Source organism: Mobula hypostoma, chromosome 6 (assembly GCF_963921235.1).
Source record: "Mobula hypostoma chromosome 6, sMobHyp1.1, whole genome shotgun sequence".
Lineage (NCBI taxonomy): Eukaryota > Metazoa > Chordata > Chondrichthyes > Myliobatiformes > Myliobatidae > Mobula > Mobula hypostoma.
In genome coordinates this window covers 79,225,947-79,247,456 of record NC_086102.1, presented here as the reverse complement: position 1 = coordinate 79,247,456, position 21,510 = coordinate 79,225,947, and the positions used below count along the sequence as shown (strand labels likewise).

Below are 21,510 nucleotides of genomic sequence, written 5' to 3'. Positions count from 1 at the left end.
CTGAAATGAAAAAAACTCTAATAATTTTCTTAAATTACTGAAGATTCCACGTCAAATTCAGAAAGTGTGCCAAACCAACCAGGTTTAACTTGACTGCAACTAATCAAATCTCACTTAGCAGCAACAGCAGAAGGGAAAATCTAAGCCAGCCTTCAAAACTCATCTTGCCTCAAATCCATCTGATGTTTCCACAAGTGGCAGCACTCTGCAATACCTGAGCCATGATTCACATTAAAAGTCAGGTGACAGTACTCTCGCCCTGCAGTCCTGAAATTATTCTGCTTTAGTTCCATTCAAGGAGTTCAACTAAATTATGCTGACAGCTTGAGGGAGTGCAACTTGTCAAGGACACTCTTGTTAAGATGAGGTGTTTAGCTAAAGAAGGGGAATGGGTGAGGTATAAAGATCCCAAAAGTAGTATTCCATTTGCAAGAAGGGTGTTTTCTCCTTGACCAACATTTCCTTTATAATTGATTGAATCAAAAAGATATTAACTTGCGGTCCCTCTCATTTTTGTTGATATGGTCTTGTGGTATTATTAGGCTGCATGGTTTGTTCATATCACAGAGACTATGTAAAATATTTTAATATGCATGTATACCAAGATAACACTGGTGAACCACATTGACATTTCGCACACAGTTTGTTGGGTTTTTTTGCACATTGGTTGTTGTCTGTCCTGTTGGGTGCAGTCTTTCATTGATTCTATTGTGTTTCTTGTATTTACTGTGATGGCCAGCTAGAAAATTAATCTCAGGGTAGGGTATGGTGACATGTCTGTACTTTGGTAATAAATTTACTTTGAACTTTGAAAGGCTTGATTAGGTTTCTCATCCTACAGCCATAACCATGCCCTCATACAAATGCTATTTCTTCAAAAAGGTGAAATTTTAAATATTTTCTCTTAAAAACACTGTAATAGAAGATAAAAAGTCTGTCTATGTTGATTTTGGGAGTGTACCTGTACTTTTTAGTGACTGTATTGGGATTATTTCATCTCAATAGATATCCAAAGATATACGTGGGGTAATTTGCCCATTGACATTTCCAGCCTGACTTCAGATGGCTTTCATGAGGGACATTACAGAAGAATTCTTTTGATTTCATGTTATAATCAGGCAACATCTAAAAGCACTGCTGCTCCTACCTGCCTTGTACTTAGGAAAAGGAATGTGCATTACCCAATAAAGCCTTGCTTAGTAAAATGTAGCTGGGTTCCTTGTTGAGAATGGCACATGATTAACCCTCGCCACTTGAATGTTTTCTTCTCTGCTCTCCTGTAAAATTTGCATTTATTTTGCAAATCCACTTCTAAAGATTTTAAAAGCCTGAGCTTTTCAGGACCTTTTGCAAAAGGCAGAGTAATGGAACAAAACAGAAAATGTAATGAAGCACACACTCAGCTTCCTAAAGTGATCAGAAGGCAGCTTATAAAACAGAATTCATCATAACTGCAGCTGGAAGAGACTATCAGAACATGAAAGTTGCAAAGTTTATGTCCCACACTCCAGACTTAAGCACCAAATATTAGTTGGATCTGCTCAGAAAATTCTGCAGATTCAGAGATGCCCACTTTCAGGTAAGACTTTAGGCTGGAAATATAAGTGGTTTCTAGGCAGAATTCTGAAGACTATCTTGGACTACATTATCTCTCATGCAACAGTACTAAAGCAAATTATTTGACAAATATCACATTGCTATTTGTAGGAGATGGCAGTATGCAAATTGCCTGCACTTTTTCCTACCTTACATCAGCAAACACACTTCAGAAGTACTTTGCTGAATATTAATGATGGTGTTGGAAGGACACTGTACTCATACATGTCCTCTTCTCTTTAGTCAGAATTACTGAGATCACTTTTTTATAGTATTCACACACACATATTAAAATAACATCGCAGTTTCTTGAGGAGCATTGTTGAAATATGATACCAATTGGCAAGTGGGCCACAGTGTCCAGTGTCACTGCATGTTTTGTGGAGTTAGCTGACATCTGCTGGGGAACAAGATGGTCTCTACATTTGGCCTTCGTTACAATATGTTCTTCTGGAAAGGGAAAGATGCAAGGTGTCCATATTAAAGTGTTCTATCATTGCTGCATTTATCAAGCCTCTAACAACTCCATTCACAGTACTCTAGGCTATTGTTGTTTTTACTAATCCCTGACAAGACTCTGTTCTGTATTTATTAAACCCTTATCTGCCCACTCACAATAATCTAAACTGCCTCTTTATTTATCAAATCTTAAAAGCTTCATAGTATTCTTGGCTATCACTCTGACATAACCTGTCAGAGTGAACCAAGCTAGCATTGTACTAACTAAATCCAAACATCCTCTGGCAGCATTCTAGACTATCAATGCATTTACCAAACCATGTCATGGATTGTAATAAGCTGACACCATGTTTACCAAACCCTTGAAGCACTTATTTGGAATTAGATTGTTTTCCTTCTCCTATATGTTGGTTCTATTGTATGTCTTCATGAACTCTGACTTGACCAACTTCAGGATATATATGTTTGAACGCTTCAGCAAAATGCTGAAACTAACTCCCTATTCTATTGCCAATAGTGAACACCAAAGGCAGGGGTGAATTCAATGCTTTCAAATTCAGCTCGTCCTTTCTTGACCCAGCAAAGTAAACCGTTACCCGTGTCCTGACAAGACTGGGGAATTAATGCGCAGAGGGAGGCCGCTCATTCCATTATCCTCATTCTGGCTGCTTACAAGACCTTTCCAATTAGCACCATTATTACTCATTATTGTCTGATTCTGTAGCTATGGGAGGTGTCACGTCAACCATATTACATGACGACAACACTTCCAAGTCACAACACACCAACTTCATTGTAATTGCACCACAGATTTAAATTATGTGAAGTATCTGTAATTTTGAGCAAGCATATTAGTGACATGCACGGCAAATCCCATCTTTACTGTGGTATCAAAAATTATGGAGTTAAAATCACACTTGGCTCATTCACGATCCAGGATATGCTACAATTCAATTAAAACACAGGAAAATGTCAGGGCTGTTAAAGCAACACACATCAAAGTTGCTGGTGAACGCAGCAGGCCAAGCAGCATCTGTAGGAAGGGGTGCAGTCGATGTTTCAGGCCGAGACCCTTCGTCAGGACTAACGGCTGTTAAAGCCTGGGTTAATTAAAAGTCAATCAGTGTTTTAATCCCCACACTGTAAAGTATTGTAACAGAAACAACTGAGGTGATTGATTCTGAATGTGATCCTGTTGATAACAGCACTTGACAAAGCAGGAGATGACTTGTTCTGAATTTCTCTTGAAGGAGTTTGATTTTTATTTGTTGTTCAGTCAGGACTCCCACTCATTCCCTCTCCTGCAGCTCTGCTCGACCTGATGTAATATTAAACGCGCCATCTCTTTATAAGCCCTCAGATCAGACAAGCAGCATTATGGCCCAGATGAGCACTTTGCAAAATAAATTACTCAGGGGAGATCTGGCCTTTCATCCTGATGCCTTGAGTGTGTGGCAAGCACAAACTCAGCCTTCCTCAAGAATGAAAGACTCTTCAAAGCCATAATGAGTTGGTAGCATTTTGTTTTAAAAGGAGGAGGGATGTTTAAAGGTAATACTTCCTCTTCGTTTCTGCTGTGAGAGCAAACATCTTTCAGGGCCAATGAACAGCAAACTCACTTTGTACTTTCAACTCACCGACAGCAGCTTATTAATAACTTGGCAGCTCTCACAATTTCTCTTTGAAAACCATCAATTCTGATAAGAGGCAAATTTATATCGAGCTTTGAACAACCTCAGGACATCTAAGATGTTTTACTGCTAATTAAGCCCTGTTGTGGTGTACTTACTCAGCAGGGCAGCTGCATCGAGATACCACACACAATGACCACTTTACCACATTATCTGTTTTACCCACTTTGCTCACAGAATGGTCAGCAGGAGATCGCTCCTGCTCAGTATCATTGTAATGCTGCAAAATCTTTTATATTAAACGTAGAGCTGAAATCCTTAAACATTTCATCAGAAGGGCAGGGCCACAATCCCTCCACTGGAGCACAGTCCCAGTTTTTGCTGTCAAACTTCTGGAGTTTCAGTCTATGGACTGCTAGCAATGAAACACTGCTAATACCTCGTCATTATAATACTGTCTATGCTAGTCCTGCACTCAAAAATAAAGGGCAATTAATTGTTTAGAACTAACCCAGACCATATATGGTTATAAACACTTTAAGTTTTTCCAGATTACTCTTGAAATTCTCCCACCACTTATCACTGTGTTCACCAACAACAGACCTCGATACCTACTTTGGCTTCATCAGCCACCTCGGAAACCAAAAGGCAGAAATGGTAGTAAGACATCACCATCCCATGGGAATTCCTAATAAGAAACAGGCATCTGTATCCTTAGGTTGGGACACAAGGAATTTCAATAGTTTTCTCCCCCACTCCTGTCATGATCAGCTACTGTTGCAAAGTTCCGGATAGAAGATCATTTGGACAAGATGCTGGGGGGCTACCAGCATTCTTGGGACAAGAGATATCCATCTCAATCCATTTGTCCAATGTTTTAGGAAGGTCATGTCTGCTCTGTTCTGAATTCTATTTATCCATCTAATACTGTTTTGAAGCTTTCAACTGATGCTACATCACAGCTCTTTACGGTAAATACATACATATTCATATCATCTGTACAGAAAAAAGTACTTTCTAATATGTCCATGCTCAAATTTTGAGGTTACTTTTTCTCTCATTGTGGAGTTATCCAACAAGGAAAACACTTCTCCATTTATCCTTTTAAGTCACGTCAGTTTCTCACAACTTTAAGCGGATATGCACTTAAACCCAGCTCTCATCCACAGTTTCTGTTCACCCATCGAACCAACCAGCTTCAACCAGTTGCTCCTAACCTTCACTTAGCTTGTTGCCTGTGGTGTTTAGGATCTATGCTCTCTCATCTTGTGGCCCCTCATGGCTTGCTACTTTCACAGTCTTTATTAAAGCAATCGTTCATCGCTGAATTGTCTCGGCTGCTCTTCTTTTGGTTCAAGCTCATTTGCAGACAGGCGGTTTATGGTGACTTGGTAATAAATGTACTTTGACCTCAACTTCCCACAGACAGCAATATGAAAATGACCAGAGAGGATGGTGACAAACTGGAAGCAAAAAAAATGCAACTGTAGGCAACTTCTCACATCAATGGAAGGGATTTACACGTCAATGAGAACAAAGAGGGTTTCTGTTTATTTTGCCTCGCTATTCTCTAGCATTCTGCTTTCTGTGGTGCGGGCATGTTGGGTTAACCATAATATATCTAGTAACTGATACAGGTTGAAATGATCGACTCAGACAGCTTTCGTTCTTTCAGGAGGTGCATCTCATCATGGTGATGCTGAGCTGGATTCGATAGAATACAGCATTACCAGCATCAACTTCACCGTAGCTCCTATTTACTAAGGCCAAATGCCACATACCTTTGAGGGGATAAAAAGAACGAGATGTAGATGCTAGTTACTTTAACCAAAATAAATGTTATTCATCATAAAAAGTAATTTACAAGAATAAACTATGCAATCCCTTTTTAATCTTACCCTCATAGACAATACGTTAAGTAGTGTTCAATTACATTTCTTAAAACAGACAGGACTTTTGCCACTCATGTGGCCCCCCGGCGAGGAACACCACTACGATAATTGAGGGGCTTCCTTGCCCAACTCAGCACCTCTTTGGACAGTAGCAGAAGAACCCTATACTGCTGTCCTTCCATACCGAGCCCTTGCGGTGGCTGTACCAAGCTTCAGTGCATCCCTCAGCATGTACTCCCGCAGCCTGCAGCGTGCCAGTTGGCAGAATTCCTCCACGGACATGTCGACGCGCTGGCAGACCAACACGTTTCGGGCAAACCAAAGGGCACCTTTCATCTGGTTGATGATCTTCCAACAACACTTGGTTTGACAGAGAGTTCTGTCACACAACTGCTCAGGACGAACCGTGACACAGGCCTTTGTGACTTTTTTCACACCTGCCTTCAAAAACCCACAATTTGCAAAGGGGTGAGCGATGGTCTCATTCCCACTACAGTCATCCCATGGACAGTGCACTGTCAGAGTGATGCTCTGGGCATGCAGGACCAGCCAATCTAGTGTTTCTTGGTGAGATCTGGTGATAATGCGCTCTTCTAAATGGTCTGGACAGTCAGCTAAGAGAACCACCCCACAGAGTCCACTGAGTCCTTCTCTCGCAGTGTCTACACAATGCTCCAGGCTGACTACTCCCTGATGGACTTGTGTTCATAAGGGTTGGTCTAGAAGAACTTTTCCATGAATGACAAGTAGTGCAGCAACATCCAGCTAAATGGGACATTGCATGATAACAGGGCCAGTCCCACCCTTGACAACACCAGGGACAGACAGAACCATGGCATACTTGGTGGCCATGTACTTTGGTTCCACACACGACTTGATGAAGCCATACACAAAGGTGGTCATTGGGACAAGGGCAACATTGGGTACATTTTTTCACTTGCTCTGCAGGGAATTCTGCATTGTGACCCATCTTATTCACTCCATCTTGGATCCCCAGATGTTCTGGAAGATGGCCAAGCTGGAGGATGGGCCACTCCTGGCCAAGTACATCAGCCCTGGGAATACCTCACACCTGATGATCAGCTTCATGCTAGCTCTCAAGAGGGAGCATCCTCCCCACAGTTCCAGCTTTTATTTTACCTTCCCAATCTGCTCCAGCCTAACTTTGATGCGTGCCTCAGCCCCTCCGAACCAGATCCCCAGCACCTTCAGGTAATCAGAGCTGGTGGTGAAAGAGACATGAATCTCCAATTTCTGATACCATCCCTGAGCCCCTTCTGCTTGTAGATGAAGCTAATGGTGCCTTTCTGCATGGAGTCTGACATGCAGCTAGCAAGAAGCACAAATACTACACCTCCAGCAGACCAGGCCCATCCAGTCCTACAGACTCAGCACAAATCAGCCGGTAAGCTGCAGCTTCCAAAAGCTTTACATAAATCGAAGGAAAGGATGGGGCCACTCAGTTCCCCCTGGCTCAGTGGTTGGTCCAGACTGTCCCAGTTGTTGTCACCAAATACCTCTGTGATAGAAGTTCTGCGAGGTTCTGCCATCTGATGCCTTACTGTCATATGGACCACATATCTGTGGATCCTCACTGTCTTTTTTAAGACGGTAGATCACAGAGCTCCCCACTGTAAACCTTTTGGAAGAAGCATGATCAAGTCTCATCCTTCTCCATGATGGGGACCCTGGATCGGAAAATGATCTTTGAGGATTTAGAGGCGAACAGCTGGGCTTGCTGGCCCTTCATCTCTCATAACTCCTCTTTAACATCCACCCAATGCCCTCGCCACTACAGACAGCGTATGCAGATGTTAGCCTTTAAAGAGTGTGCTAATCACCCCTTCTCTCTGAATACCAGCCAATATCCATTTCCTTCAATCCCTACAGTGTATTCGAACACAAGTAATCCTCTTGTTAAAGCACTTTAAGATTTTAAGTGCACCTGGAATGTGACTTCAGAGGCTGTACTCCATGAAGGGATTTGTATGGCTTGAGGCAAGCATTTAGTTTCTAACAGCTGCCAATATATTTACTGATAGAGATGGAACTGGTTATTCAAATCAATCAATATCAGGTTGGATTACCAGTCAGTGCTGACGTGGCTGCTTTGGAGTGGATAAGGGCCAGAATGTGATGACCAATGGACATGCATGGACAGTCAAATGAGGGAGTCTCTTCCGTTCACCTGCAGCTACCTCGAATAGCTGGATATTATTCAAAGGAACACACACAAAATGCTGGAGGAACTCAGCAGGTCATGTGGCATCTACAGAAAAGAATAAACACTCAACGTTTCAAGCCAAGAGCCTTCGTCAGCACTAAAAGGCAAAGAGGAAGATACAAGAATGAAAAAAGTGAGGGGAGGGAAAGGAGGATAGAATAGAAGGTGATAGGTGAAGCCAGGTAGGTGGGAAAGGTAAAGGGCTGGAAGAGATCAGATAGAAGATGAGAGTGGACCACAGGAGAAGGGGAGGAGGGGGGACTCAGGGGAAGGTGATAAGCAGGTGAGATGAGGTTGAAGTTCAGTTATGCTAGAGTTTTTTTCCCACAAGGAATCAAAGAAGAATCTTGATTCTAGATGCACACTGGTGTTTATCAAAGCCACACCTCCACCAAACATTGCTCAGTGTGATCAGGACTGGGAAATCTGTATTTTTCTGTTATCAAGGATACTAAGGTCAAATGTGAGATCCTTACCATGACCATGATTTCCTGGACCTGTAGGAGTTAGCAATATCCCATGGCATTAGAGGACTGATTGATGAACTCTCAAATGTTTGCCCACATCACTTGCATATGGGGAGGGAGTGGGGGTCACATTTAAGTAGGATGAATTTTGCTCTGTTTCAGATTCAGTATTTAATTTCGTCAAGGGTTCATAGGCTGCACTCCTCACTGTCACTTAAGCTAAATTTATACTACAACCTTTTGCAGATCACATTTCTTGAAGTCAAATGATCCAACTGGAAGTTAGGTGCACAGTCTTAATTCTCACATCATGCACCTCATACACGAGCTACTATTACAGAACCCACCTAACTCTTGTCCAAGGAGAAAGTAATTATACTGTAGATTCAAGGCAGGTATGGTGTCCATGAATCTCCAGATTGTACACATCAATATTAATTGCTGCTGCCCCAGTTGCAAATCTCTATTGCTACGGTGCAAACAAGGTTTCTATGCATAGCGTATAAACAGAACTTTCTACTATATCAGTTCATTCAGAACACTGTTACTATACGGATGAGAAATGGTAAATCTTGTACACTGAATGGATCCTATTACCACCATTAGCCACAGCATACCACTGCCCATGGCTGGGTGACTTTATGTGTATCTGTTCAAGCAAAAGTTTTCAAAAGACTAGCTGCCCAAAATTAATCCAGTGAACCTTTTGATATCTCAGTTCCATTTACTCCATTAGTTTTCATGTAAACACCATGAATCACATTAATATTGATGCACAAGCTCGAGGAAGCCAGACTCTTATCAGTCCATTCTCCATAGTTACACTTGACTTTGTTCACATTTCTCATTTTTACTCATGCGTGTGTCTCTACAAGTACCTTATTTCATATTCTGGATGTGACTTTAGTTGAGCCTTGTGATTATTCTTCAGCTATGTGATAGAAAAATACCTAACTATGTCATTATATCCCATACAGTTTGTTAGATTAAAGCTAACGTTTTACCTGTAAGTTTTTGTAGCATTGTTTTACATATATTTACATGCACGAATCAGAAAACTGCCACATTTTATGTTGCTAAAACATGAAAGTAACAATAATTGAAGGCTTGTGCAGTGGGTGACATCTGGTCCCTAAAGCGATGGAATCATTTAGCAGATGTGGAGGATTCTGTATCTGTTTTGAACCCGTCTGCACAACAAGCAGTGATGAAAAAGTTTGGTATTAGGTAGTTCTGGGATCAACTTGTCTTTCATTTTCACCTACGCAAACAACTAAGCAATAGACACATCAACATGAACTCCAATTGCAGAATCACAGTAACTGTTCCAAGCCTCTCCAATAAATTAGGGGTCGATTCTGCGCAGGAGAAATGCGTCCTTAGCGATCAACTTTAAATATGTGTGGGAATATTGGTGCAGTTTGGGAAGAAGATGTGCAGAGGTAAGAGTAAGTAGCAGACAATACCCTTTCGTGTACTTCGAACTAGTAACCAAAGATTAATGTCTCCCCACTACCTCTGAGCCACAGGAACAAAGATGATTTTGAACTTAACCCCATCAATGCATGCTTTGAAATACTTTAATGCCTCAACTAGCACAACTTCACAGGACAGAGAAGAGAAGCGTTGAAACACTGCTGCTTGAAGCTGTCCAGCAAACCAGGGCGTGAACAAAAGGATATCATCACCATATGTAGGCATCAAGGGAAATCTGTGCCCCAGGCATTCTCCTTTTTTCTAGTGTGGTGCTTGGGCAATACAAGGATTCCCATGCCCTGCACCGTTCGTCCTTTCTAATGCTGCCTGTAGGTCCAATATTGTGAGTTAACACTTCAGAATGTTTTAATTGCTATGTTGAGAAAATATAGCAACCTGAAGCCTACACTTTTATCTTTAGCGGACTTGAAGCTGATGTATGGTGTCTCTTATCATTTGCACTGCACTGAGGGACCTTAATTGTTTACTGCAGTTGTTACAAACTGTGCACAGTGGTGGAGAACACACATCCTACAATGTACGGATGTGTATGCAGTTGAGCACCTATGGTTATCCTTGGGAGAGGGACAGCTGTTTCAGTGTGAGCCCACAGAGCATAAAATTATATTGCTGACCTGACCTCCAGATTCTAAATACAAACAACTTTTTGTGCTCGATAAGCAAATCACTGTTATATCTGTAAAAGTGGATGAATAGTACAAGTTATTATCATGAAATCACGGACAGTTTTTATTTTGTCAGATTATCCACTCCTGGCAACAAAGCAATGACCCATTGTAGCAAAGCAAGGTGCAATGAGAATAGTAATAACTGCCACAGGAAGGCTGTACATAATGCCTTTGAACAGAGTAAGGAATTGAAATGTGAATTAAACCAAGCATTATTTATTTTTCCCTGGCATTATTTGTTAATGATTAAAGATCCATTCATTGGGAGGTAGACTAATGTTCTAAGATTAACCTGAATTTGTGTTCTTTCTGACAAAAGTACAAGGGTTAGTTTCCACATTCAGTAGAAACTATGACCTTGCACCAACTGCCCCCACAGAAGGCACCCATCATTTTGTGTAAGAAAACTGGCAGTGCTGCCAGAAACAAAAGCTAAAGCTGTAAGTAGGTGATAACAGGGCTTCACATTCAAGGCCTTCTACATTCGCTTTGCCTGTCAGAACATAGAGGAACCATCACAAATTCATGACAGCACCTCTACTTCCTTAGAAGTTTGTGAAGATTCAACATGACATCAAAAACTTTGACAAACTTCTATAAATGTGTGGTGAAGAGTATACTGACTGCCTGCATCACAGCTTGGTATGGAATCATCAATGCCCTTGAATGGAAAATGTGATGAAGAGTAGTGGCTACAGCCCAGTCCATGAGGGGTAAAGCTCTGCCCACCATTGAGCACATTTGCATGGAGCATTATGCAAGAAAACAGTGTCCATCATCAGGAACCCCCTTCACCCGGGTCATGCTCTCTTCTTGCTGCTGCTTTCGGGGAGAAGGTACTGGAGCCTCACGACTCACACCACCAGGTTCAGAAACAGTTAGGCTCTTGAACCAAAGGGGATAATTTCACTCAAATTCACTTGCCCCATCACTGAAATGTTCCCACAACTTATGGACTTACTTTCAAGGACTTGTCACCTCATGCTCTCAATATTTATTGTTTGTTTATTTATTATGGTTGTTTCTTTCTTTTTTGTGTTGGCACAGTTTGTTGTCTTTTGCACACTGGATGAACGCCCAACTGGTGCGGTCTGTCTTGATTCTACTATGGTTATTATTAGAAGAAGAAGAAAGCCCTTAACACCAAGTGAAGCCGTCAGGACACCGTCATGACGGCCTTTTTTTAGCAGGCTTTCTTATTTTCATGACGCCGAGTTGCTAGCTCGACGCTCAACCCAGCACAGGCGGAAAGCGTGAAAGGGAGCCGGCTGGATTCGAATACGGGAGCCTTCACTCCGAAGTCCGGCGCTGATACCACTATGCCACCAGCGTTATTATTAATGTTATTATTATAAATGGTTGTTATTATTATTATTATGGATTTATTTAGTATGCCCGCAAGAAAATGAATCTTATGGTTGTATATGGTGACATATATGTACATTGATATAAATTTAGTATGAACCTTGAAATGTACTTATTATATCCGCTATTACAGCACCACATAGAATTCACATGCCACAGCATAATGAAAGAATTAATGATTATACATGGTGATAATACAGTTGTGAACAAGGCAAAATTTGATACAGCCCTTTCATTAAAAAAATTGAAAAATAATATGAAATAGATTAATCTGAATTTGTAGTGATTCGTTCATTCAAAAATCACATTCTTAAATCCATTCATAAAGTATAATTATTAAAGAAGTTCCCTTTCATTTTACTAGTTATTCTGCATGACTGTCATAATAAGAAGAATTACAAGCATTTTTTGAAAAATACTGTCAAGAGCTCATTACTGTTCCCAGGACACACCCATAGTCTGGATCCTGATTAAAACAATGGCACCCTAATTTAGGTAAAAATTTATGACCAGTTGTCTTGACAGCCTCTTGCAAGCAAAAACAGCCATTAAATGTACCTTATGCTATAATTACGAAATATGAATCCCCAGATGTTACCATTACTACAATAGGTTGAGTCATCTGCCGGTATTTTTTATCCCTGTCATACTAATAGTTTATTAATCCATTATTAGCCATAAACCATGAGTATATTCAAAGGAACACACACAACGTGCTGGAGGAACTCAGCAGGTCAGGCAGTATCTATGGAAAAAAGTACCTGGCCTGCTGAGTTCCTCCAGCATTTTGTGTGTGTTGCACAGATTTCCAGCATCTGCAAATTGACTTTTGTTTGTGAGTATATTGAAAGTCATTTTTTGAGACACTGGTTTGCTATAAACTTGAGCACCCAAAGTTAATTTATTATCAAAGTACATATATGTTACCACATAACACTGAAATTTGATACCTTGTGGGCATATTCTGTAAATTCAAGAACCACAATAGAATCAATGAAAGACCACACTCAACGAGATGGATAAACAACCAATGTGCAAAAGACAGCAAACTGTGAAAAAAAGAAATAATAATAATAATAAATCAGCGATAAATATTGATAACATGAGGAGTCCTTGAAATTGAGTCCATAGGGTGTGGGAACATTTCAGTGATGGGGCAAGTGAAGTTGAGTGAAGTTATCTCCTTTCTTTCAAGAGCCTGAGGGGTAGTAACAGTTCCTGAACGTGATGGTGTGGGTCCTGAGGTTACTGTACCTTCTTCATGATGGCAGCAGTGAGAAGAGAGCATGGCTTGAGTGGTGGAGGGGTCCCAGATGATGGATGCTGCTTTCCTGCAACAGCACTCCATGTAGATGTGCTCAATGGTTGGGATGGGGCTTTATCTGTGATGGACTGGATCGTATCCACTACTTTTTATAGGATTTTCCACTCAAGGGCATTGGTGTTTTCTTACCAGGCTGTGATACAACCAGTTAATATACTCTCCACCACACATCCATAGACGTTTGTCAATCTTCACAAACTTATAAAGAAGTAGAGGTGCTGCCCTGCTTTCATCATAATTGCACTTATGTGCTGGGCCCAGCACAGGCTCTCTGAAGTGATATCACTGAGAAATTTAAAGTTGTTGACCCTCTCCCCTCTGAACCCCTGATGAAGACTAGATCAAGGACCGCTGGTTTCCTCCTTCTGGTCAATAATTACCTCCTTGGTCTTGCTGACATTGAGTAGGAGGCTGCTGCTTTGCCACCACCCAGCTAGATTTTCAATCTACCTCCTATATGCTGATTTGACATCATCTTTGATTCAGCCAACAACAGTGGTGCTGTCAGCAAACTTCAATATGGCATTGGAGCTGTGCTTAGCCTCACTGTCATAAGTAGAAAGTGAGCAGAGCAGTGGGGCTAAGCACACAGCCTTGTGGTGCACCTGTGCTGATGGAGATGTTGCCAGTCCAAACTGCAAGTGAGGAAACCAAGGATGCAACTGCATAAGGAGATATTAATGCCAGGGACATGAAGCTTATTGATTAGTTCTAAGGTGATGATAGTATTGAATGCTGAGCTGTAGTTGATAATGTATGCATCTTTGCTGTCCAGATGTTCCAGGATTACATAAAGAGCCAATGAAATGACATCTGCTGTGACCTGTTGTGCTGGTAGGCAAATAGGAGAGGATCCAAGTCACTTCTCAGGCAGGAGTTGATATGTTTCATCACCAACCTCTCAAAACACTTCATCATAGTGAATGTAAGTGCTACTGGATGATAGTCATTGAGACAGGCTACCATGTTCTACTTGGGCACTAGTAAAATTGAGGCAGCTGGGTACCTGAGACTGCCAAAGTGGGGGGGTTAAAGATATCAGTAAACGCTCCAGCCAGTTGATCAGAACAGGTCTTTAGCTCTCGGCCAGGTCCCCATCTGGGCCAGTTGGGTTCACCTTCATTCACGTCAGCCTCAGAGGCTGAAATCACAGGGTCACCGGAGGCTGTGGGGTTCGTGATGATTCCTCCATGTTTTGATGGTACAAGCATGCATACAAGGCTGAAGTGAGCTCTCCTGGCCTGTGTGGGGAGCCAAAGAGTATCCAACGCCAAGGTTTCTGGATCACTGTAATTGGTTAATTATTGTTTAGTGGGTGTCATTAATCCCTGGTGCTTTCTGTTTAATCTTGTTCAGTTTATTTTGACTGACTTGAGGATTCTGCATTCTGGTATGATTTAAGGGGACACCCAGTCAACGCTTATCATGGGTGCCAGTTTTGAGAATGTTGCAATTCGCTGTGTCACTCTGCTGAGACACCGGCACTTATCAATAAATCTGGTCACTGTCTTTACATGGGAGTCTATCTTTCCTCCGCACTTGGCTTCAGTTTTAGCCAGCATACGCCGTAGCGGAAGGCATTGCGCTTGTTTGGAAGCAAAGCCCTATGACGCTTAGTTTTACTCTGTAAGAGGTGATAGCATTCAAGCCCTTCATCTTTCAGTGATTCAAGTTTAATTTGGAATTGCCACTTTGCCCATGAGTTGGCTTTTTGGAGGTCATTCCTGGATCTCTTGTATTACCAGATCTGATTGCCACTGATCTGGCTCCCAGCAGACTGCAGGTCCCGTGGTTCATCCAGGGTGTCTGGTTGGGGTAGACTCTGAATGATTTTGTGGGGCACACTCTTCTACAACTGTTTTTATAAAGTCCATGATAACTATAGTGCATTCAAGTAAAAGTGTTTCTACTTATTCATTCAATGACGATAGACTCCACACTTTAAACAAGTTCTACTATATGAGTGTAACATGCTGTAAGGTTTCACTGCTAATGTAATGGCCTCTCTGTAATGTTTTGCTGCTAAGGCTAATGGTTTCTCTGTAGTAGCAATGTTTGGGTTATGATTAGAGATAACGGGCCATGTTAGCGAATGAGCAGGATGTTGTTCTTTCTTGAGTGTCTGGAAGCAGGGATTTCGTGGTCTTTTGTCAGGGAGTGATGAAGGGAGAGGACACGAATGGAGAGAGTTGGTAGACCGCTGGACAGAGTGGACTGAGGAGTGAGGGTCCGAGGGTCAGCTACGCTCGGAGGTCAACAGGAACAAACGAACAACACTGTGAGCTCCACCATTTGCACATTAGACTGTTCCAAGAGAATGGGCCCTTTTCTTTTTTTTGTTTCTTTACTAGTCATATAGTCAAATTAAGAATTGTAAAGCTCAATCGTTTAATCACATATTATGTACTGTTTGTTATTTTGGGGTACTGATTTGTAACGGGGACACATCGCGCAGCATCCACCTAAACGAGATTTCTTAAATTTGGCTGGGCCAGGGGTTATCATCTCCTAGCTTAAGCCGCTAGTCAAACTGAGGGTTACATGAGGAAATACAAGGATTTCAAAACTATCCAAGTCTTTGAACTCACATCTAAACATTTCCTCCCTGCTGCAGCTGTCTGAGTTCCTTCTGAACTCAAGAATCTTACTCTGCATAATTCAGCAGGAATTTTAAGATGCAGCCTGTATACATGGGACAAACCTCATGTCTCCAGCATGTGTGCGTCTGCACATTCCAAGTGTCTGGCAATGTGGTGATAGACTTTGGCAGATTCAGGTAACTGAGTAAAGAAAACCTTTAATCCCAATCCCTGCACTTAACTGTTTATATCAAACAGACAATGATAATTAATGTCTCTTGAACATGCTTGTAACACAACACAATACACACATATTTGGTTGTCATACTACACACCATATTTCTTTACGTCACAGCAGCAGGTCATTTTAGTCCATGGAGTGTATCACAGATCATAGAGCAATTCCATTTCTCCAGTTCATTTTCCCTATAACCTATTCTTTCTATGTCATCTTTTCCCCAGTTTCTACACACCAACGGCCGTTCATAGGGACCTGTTCACTGCAACCCCTGATGGTCAGGATGTGAGAGAAAATGGGGCCTGAAGGGATACGGGGAGAAGGCAGGAGATTGGTGCTGACAGGGAAAATGGATCAGCCATGATGAAATGGCAGACCAGACTCGATGGGCCAAATGGCCTAATATCTATATCTAAAGGTCTTATGGTCTAATATGGGGGAAATCCATGTGGTCACAGGGAGAACATGCAAGCTCCACACCATGAGCACCTGCACCCGGGCTGCTGGAGCTGTGAGAAAGTACCTCTAACACCTGGGTCACTGCTCCACCCTTAAGATAGCTTGTTTCTTTTAATGGATACTTAATTCCTGAAAAGCCCTAGGTTAGAGCAGGGTGAGGTTCTACAGCTATCAGCTGTCTTCTTGGGCACAGTTCTCATGGATGGATGAGTGGAGACAGTGCAAATCTGCAGACCATTTTACATCTGGAAGACGAAGTGAGGAGGAAAAAAATCATCACCACTAGATACAGGCCCAAGATCATCACTTTCACTGGCAGTTTTTCTATAGAAAAGAACCTTAAACATATCGCCCACCTATCACGGGCATATCCTTTTCAGTTGAAGCACCCTATTAGTATCATAATTGAGAACACATAATATAACATACACCAAACTGGGTTTGAACTCTCTTGGACAGCCTTTATTTTGTTCAGGAAGTATATTCACTTACGACAAGTAATAGATTTATTTTGGCCTTCCTGTTTGCTCTGAGAAGTGCACCCCATTCCAATCCCCAACATAATCTTGGAAAGTAACTGTTTTTGTTGAAAAAGTAACATCCATAATCATATAGTCTTGATACTTTCAAAGCAGTGTTGCAGAAGTGACCCGATACTTTATTCTGCTTACGTTATTATTGTGATTGTTTGGGTGCAGGAACTGGCATCATTTTGTAGGACCAGCATCACACCGCACCTAGTGCAGGTGGAACAAGGATTAGGTACAACGCAAGTGCATTTGGACGCGCCACTGAAATTGTACTGGACGTTAGTAATTAATTGTTCTGGAAAAATAAAGTTACAGTAGTCAATTTGCAACTCAGCCCATATGCACAATGCATGCTTCAACAAAAGAATAAACATTTTGACCTGTTTCCCGAACGAAATCGTTTTCAGAGTGTAATGTTAGCCAGCAATCCACGTTCCCAAAGCTGCCTGATTGTAGTCATGTCAAACTTTAAAGTAGCATGGAAATATTATTACTTTCAGCCCATATGAGGTCCTTTCAGCCATTTGTCTCCGTGAGTCCCTTCTGCTGATGTAGAATAATTTATATGTATACGGCATTGTCCTCTGGATAGATTAACTGAGGCACGAGGACAAATGCACAGATAGCAGTGTTCGGTTGAACCATCCCAGACTGCTATTCACTTCATGAGATTTATGCATATAACTTTCAAAATACATTTGGCCTTAACTCATCAAAGGCTACATAATCGACTGTGTCTATTAAATTACTGACTTAACACGGTTAACAGCCTTAGAAACGCGAGAATACTAGGGACAAACCTAGCAATTATCAAATGTCCAGCATTAGCCTAAATCAAGGCAATTTAAATAGATATGGATTTACATAAATTACAAGTTGTACGGTGAATTGATCTGAGCACAGTCCTTTCATTTATGCCTAAGCAACCTTCCCGGATTGAAGCAAGCGGGGAAAATGTGTTGTGTCGGGGTGCGTTTGAAAGTTTAGATTGGATTCCAACAGTCTGGTTAAACTTTCTAGATGGGTTGGCTGACTCGAAGATTCAGTTGCTTTAACCTTTGGTTGGTTCCAGTCTGTCAGGGCTCAGTTGGGGAACAGGGATCGGGTGACTGGGCACTGAAAATTATGAGAGTTTGCAGACATTTGAACTGAAGTGGATCCACGCAGTAGGGTGGGTTGCAGTTCGCCAGATGACGGGACCTGCCCTCGCTCTCTGAGAAGGAGGCGCCACACATCCCGGTGACCGGGGTGACCGGGGTGACCGCGGTAGCTCAGAGCGCGCCTGATAATGATTTAGGACTCCGATGTACGGACCTGTTTGGGAGTTAGGTTGGGGATCTTGTGCGGAGAGAGCTGGCGACAGAACAGTTTAATGAGGGTCCATCATGAGCCGCAGTTCTGTCGCGCTGTAGCGACGGCTGACCAGATACGATCTGACAGCCCTTCCGCTCACTCGCTGCGTGCCCGATCCTGTCACCACATACAGAGCCACTACATAATCCGTGGGCTTTAGATGCCGCCTGCACAAAGAGTCTGCGAACCATGCGGGTTAATGTTCAATGAGTGACACCATCACAAACGTTAACAGCACATCCCCTCCACTCAAATCTACCGAGCACAGAAACTTCTGAGTGAAATATCCAGCGCTGTATTTGCAACTCGTTGATATACCCAGCTCTCGACACAGTATCTTTCAGACGGCGTGATTTTCCCGGGAGAGATGAATTTTAGCCTTATAAGGTACATTCAAATAGCACCATTTCACCGCGCTGATATGTGCCAGTTAACAGAATGCCTGAGCGTGCTACTTAATACAAACAGTGGAGCGTGTTTGTTACTTCAGAACTCATTTGACACCGCGGCGTAAAATGAGATCTTCGTTACAGGTTTTGTTTAGAAACACGTCTCGGCCCGAAACGACGACAGTTCATGCATTTCCATAGATGCTACCTGTCCTGCCGATTTCCTCCAGCATTTTTCTGCTACTCTGGATGGGCAGAATCTCTTTGCATTTATGTTTTGTTTTGCGATGTTTTTCTAACCGGGTCGGAGCGGGGACAATCATTTAAAGGCTTTGCTGACGGTCCTGGACCTGTCCAGCCCGGTCTGTTATTTTCTTCAAGCTGTTTCTGACATAACCCAGTTCTCTGTGAGCTAACACTACAAGCCGTGGTTTAAAGTCTCTCTCACCCCCCCCCCACACCTCACCCCACCCATCGGGTGCGGACCCAGGCCTTGCTCCCTTCTCACCCCCTTCCTCAACTACACATCACCGACCTGGGGTCAGGGGACGGCTGCGTAGCACCTGTTAAAAATAAAGTGCACCGACACCCATCGCCGGTCGGGAGGCCAGCGCAAGGGCGAACAACCTGCGGAGGCGGCGGGAACTGGGAAAGGAGCGCGAAGACGAAGGTGCCGGGAGCCCAGGGGGGAAAGTCTCCCAAAAACAGAGCCGGCCTGCGGAAAATCTGGGCGGGCAAATGTCTGCGGAGGTCTGGCGGAGTTTGTCAAACATAAGCTATGGACAGGAACGGACACCCGCTCCTTCAGCTGAGGAGTGAGACGTGGATGAAGAGAAAGTCCAAATATTATAGCATTTACTGAAAGACAGAACACGCAATTGAAGCAAACTGCTACAAAATCAGGCAAATCCCCAAAACATCACTTTCCCTAAATCAGTGCCAGAGTGATTAGTGAGGGAGAGATTCACCTTGAACATCAAACACACACTGCAAACTGGAAATAGGTTTACAAATCTCCGTGAATAAGGTGAGGATTGGATCTGAATGAGCCGAGGCTCAAACCTAGTGATAAGACAAGCGGACTTCAATCACATGAGCGGGAAGGTGTCAGGTCTTTCCAAACAGATCCACTGCAGGTCACACAGACAGGTCAACAGGCGCGCACGGAGCCAACACACCACCCAGCTCCTTGACTTGGAAAATCACACAGAAAAGTCCACTTACGCACTGTTTCCTGTCTCGCGTCCAAGGCGGTCACCGCCGCGGCGATGTCGCTGATCTTCTGCTGGACAGAACCGAGTCGGCGGTGGATCCGCAGCACCTCGTCTTCGATCTCCTGGAAGAGCCCACAGGCATGCTTGGCCAGTTCGGCGAGCTGCCCCAGAGTCCGGGCCAGCGTATGGTTGCTGACAGCGGGCAGTTCTTCAAAGGTTGCGGGCCGCTCGGCGGAGCCCAGGCGAGTTAGGAGCAGCGGCTCACAGATGCGCTTTGGGAAAGGCATGGTTCTCTCTCACTCTCTCCCGGCTGCAAGTTACGGGAGAATAAATGGCAGACCCGACCCAAAGTTTCTCTTCCCCCCTCCCCCCACCCCACCCCCACCCCTACCCCCTCCGCCCCTCACTGCAACCTTGCGGGAAACGCCATTCTGCACCCCCGCCACTCCGCGGCGACTTCTCCCAGAGCAGACCAACCTCTCTCCGCCTTTACGATCATCAGTTGCTGTTTTGGTGCCTTTTTTTTTAAAGAAGAGATTTTAAATGTTGCGAAGAACACGCGGAGCGGATCATGTGGATCTGGAATGGCGTAATTCCCCCCCTCGGTCGCAATCCACCCTCTCTCCTACCGACTGCCACCCCGTCAGCTTCCTATCCGCCCAGAGACGCTCGGAGGTCGAACCTGGATCAAGAATCGGCACACAACAAGACGGTGAACCTGAATTTAGGGGGCGCGTAGGAATGCGCCGGCTGTGCTCCCAGTGGCGGTCGGTCATTCGCACGTAGTTTCACGCGGGATCTTGCTGTGCGCGTCCCAATAGTGACAGTTCATCAGAGGTACTTGGTTAGTTGTTAAAATACGTTAGGACTCCCGGCTGGCTTAATATTGATGCAAACTGCATTCGAAGTTAAAGTACTGAGAATAACATTGTGCTGATATCTTGTCCTTGGTCATTCAGCTGCTCCGCACTGCCCTGAACAAACAGGTCCTGCAGCAGGACCGAACCTCCGACCTCTCCTTCCAACACTTAGATCACTAGATCCTGTCCGCTTACTTGCCATTGCTCCCTATGGAAACGTCTATCCGGCTCGCAGCACATTCTGTTTTTTTTCAGCGGACTTTAAAATTCTCCACTAGTTGTTGTGCGCTCGCTCCAATGTTCCTTATGACTGATGCCTCGGAGAATAAACGGCCCTCCAGTTCGGTAAGCCGGACTCTCGACCTTGCACTCTATCTCTTTATGAACACGCACCTTAACTGCACTTTCTGTGTAACTGTAACATTCATTCTAAAATCTTGTTCTTTACTTTGTGCTAACTCAGTGCACTGTAATGAATTGATCTGTACGAACAGTATGCAAAACAAGACCATATGACATCGGGAGCAGAATTAGTCCATCAAGTCCACTCCACCGTTCTGTCTTGGCTGTTTTATATTTCCTCTCAACTCCATTCTCCGGCCTTCTCCCCATAACCTTTGCTGCCCCGACTAATCAAGAAACTATCATCCTCCATTTTAAATATACCCAATGATCTGGCCTCCACAGCCATCTGCGACAACGAATTACGCAGATTCATCACCCTCTGGCTAAAGACATTCCTCCTCATCTCTGTTTTAAAGGGAC

The 21,510-nt window shown here is 43.3% G+C and overlaps 1 protein-coding gene across 3 annotated transcripts in view; it reads right to left on the bottom strand.

Annotated features, from left to right (window-relative positions):
* The window catches only part of LOC134348131 (actin remodeling regulator NHS-like), a 469,821-nt gene extending 449,577 nt beyond the window's left edge, over positions 1–20,244 (bottom strand). For all 3 annotated transcript variants that reach the window (XM_063051051.1, XM_063051052.1, XM_063051053.1), the window contains exon 1: positions 19,896–20,244. In XM_063051051.1, the coding sequence (XP_062907121.1) occupies positions 19,896–20,172 (277 nt within the window). In that variant the 5' untranslated portion in view covers positions 20,173–20,244. The remainder of the gene's footprint in view (positions 1–19,895) is intronic.
* Positions 20,245–21,510: the final 1,266 nt, after the last annotated feature.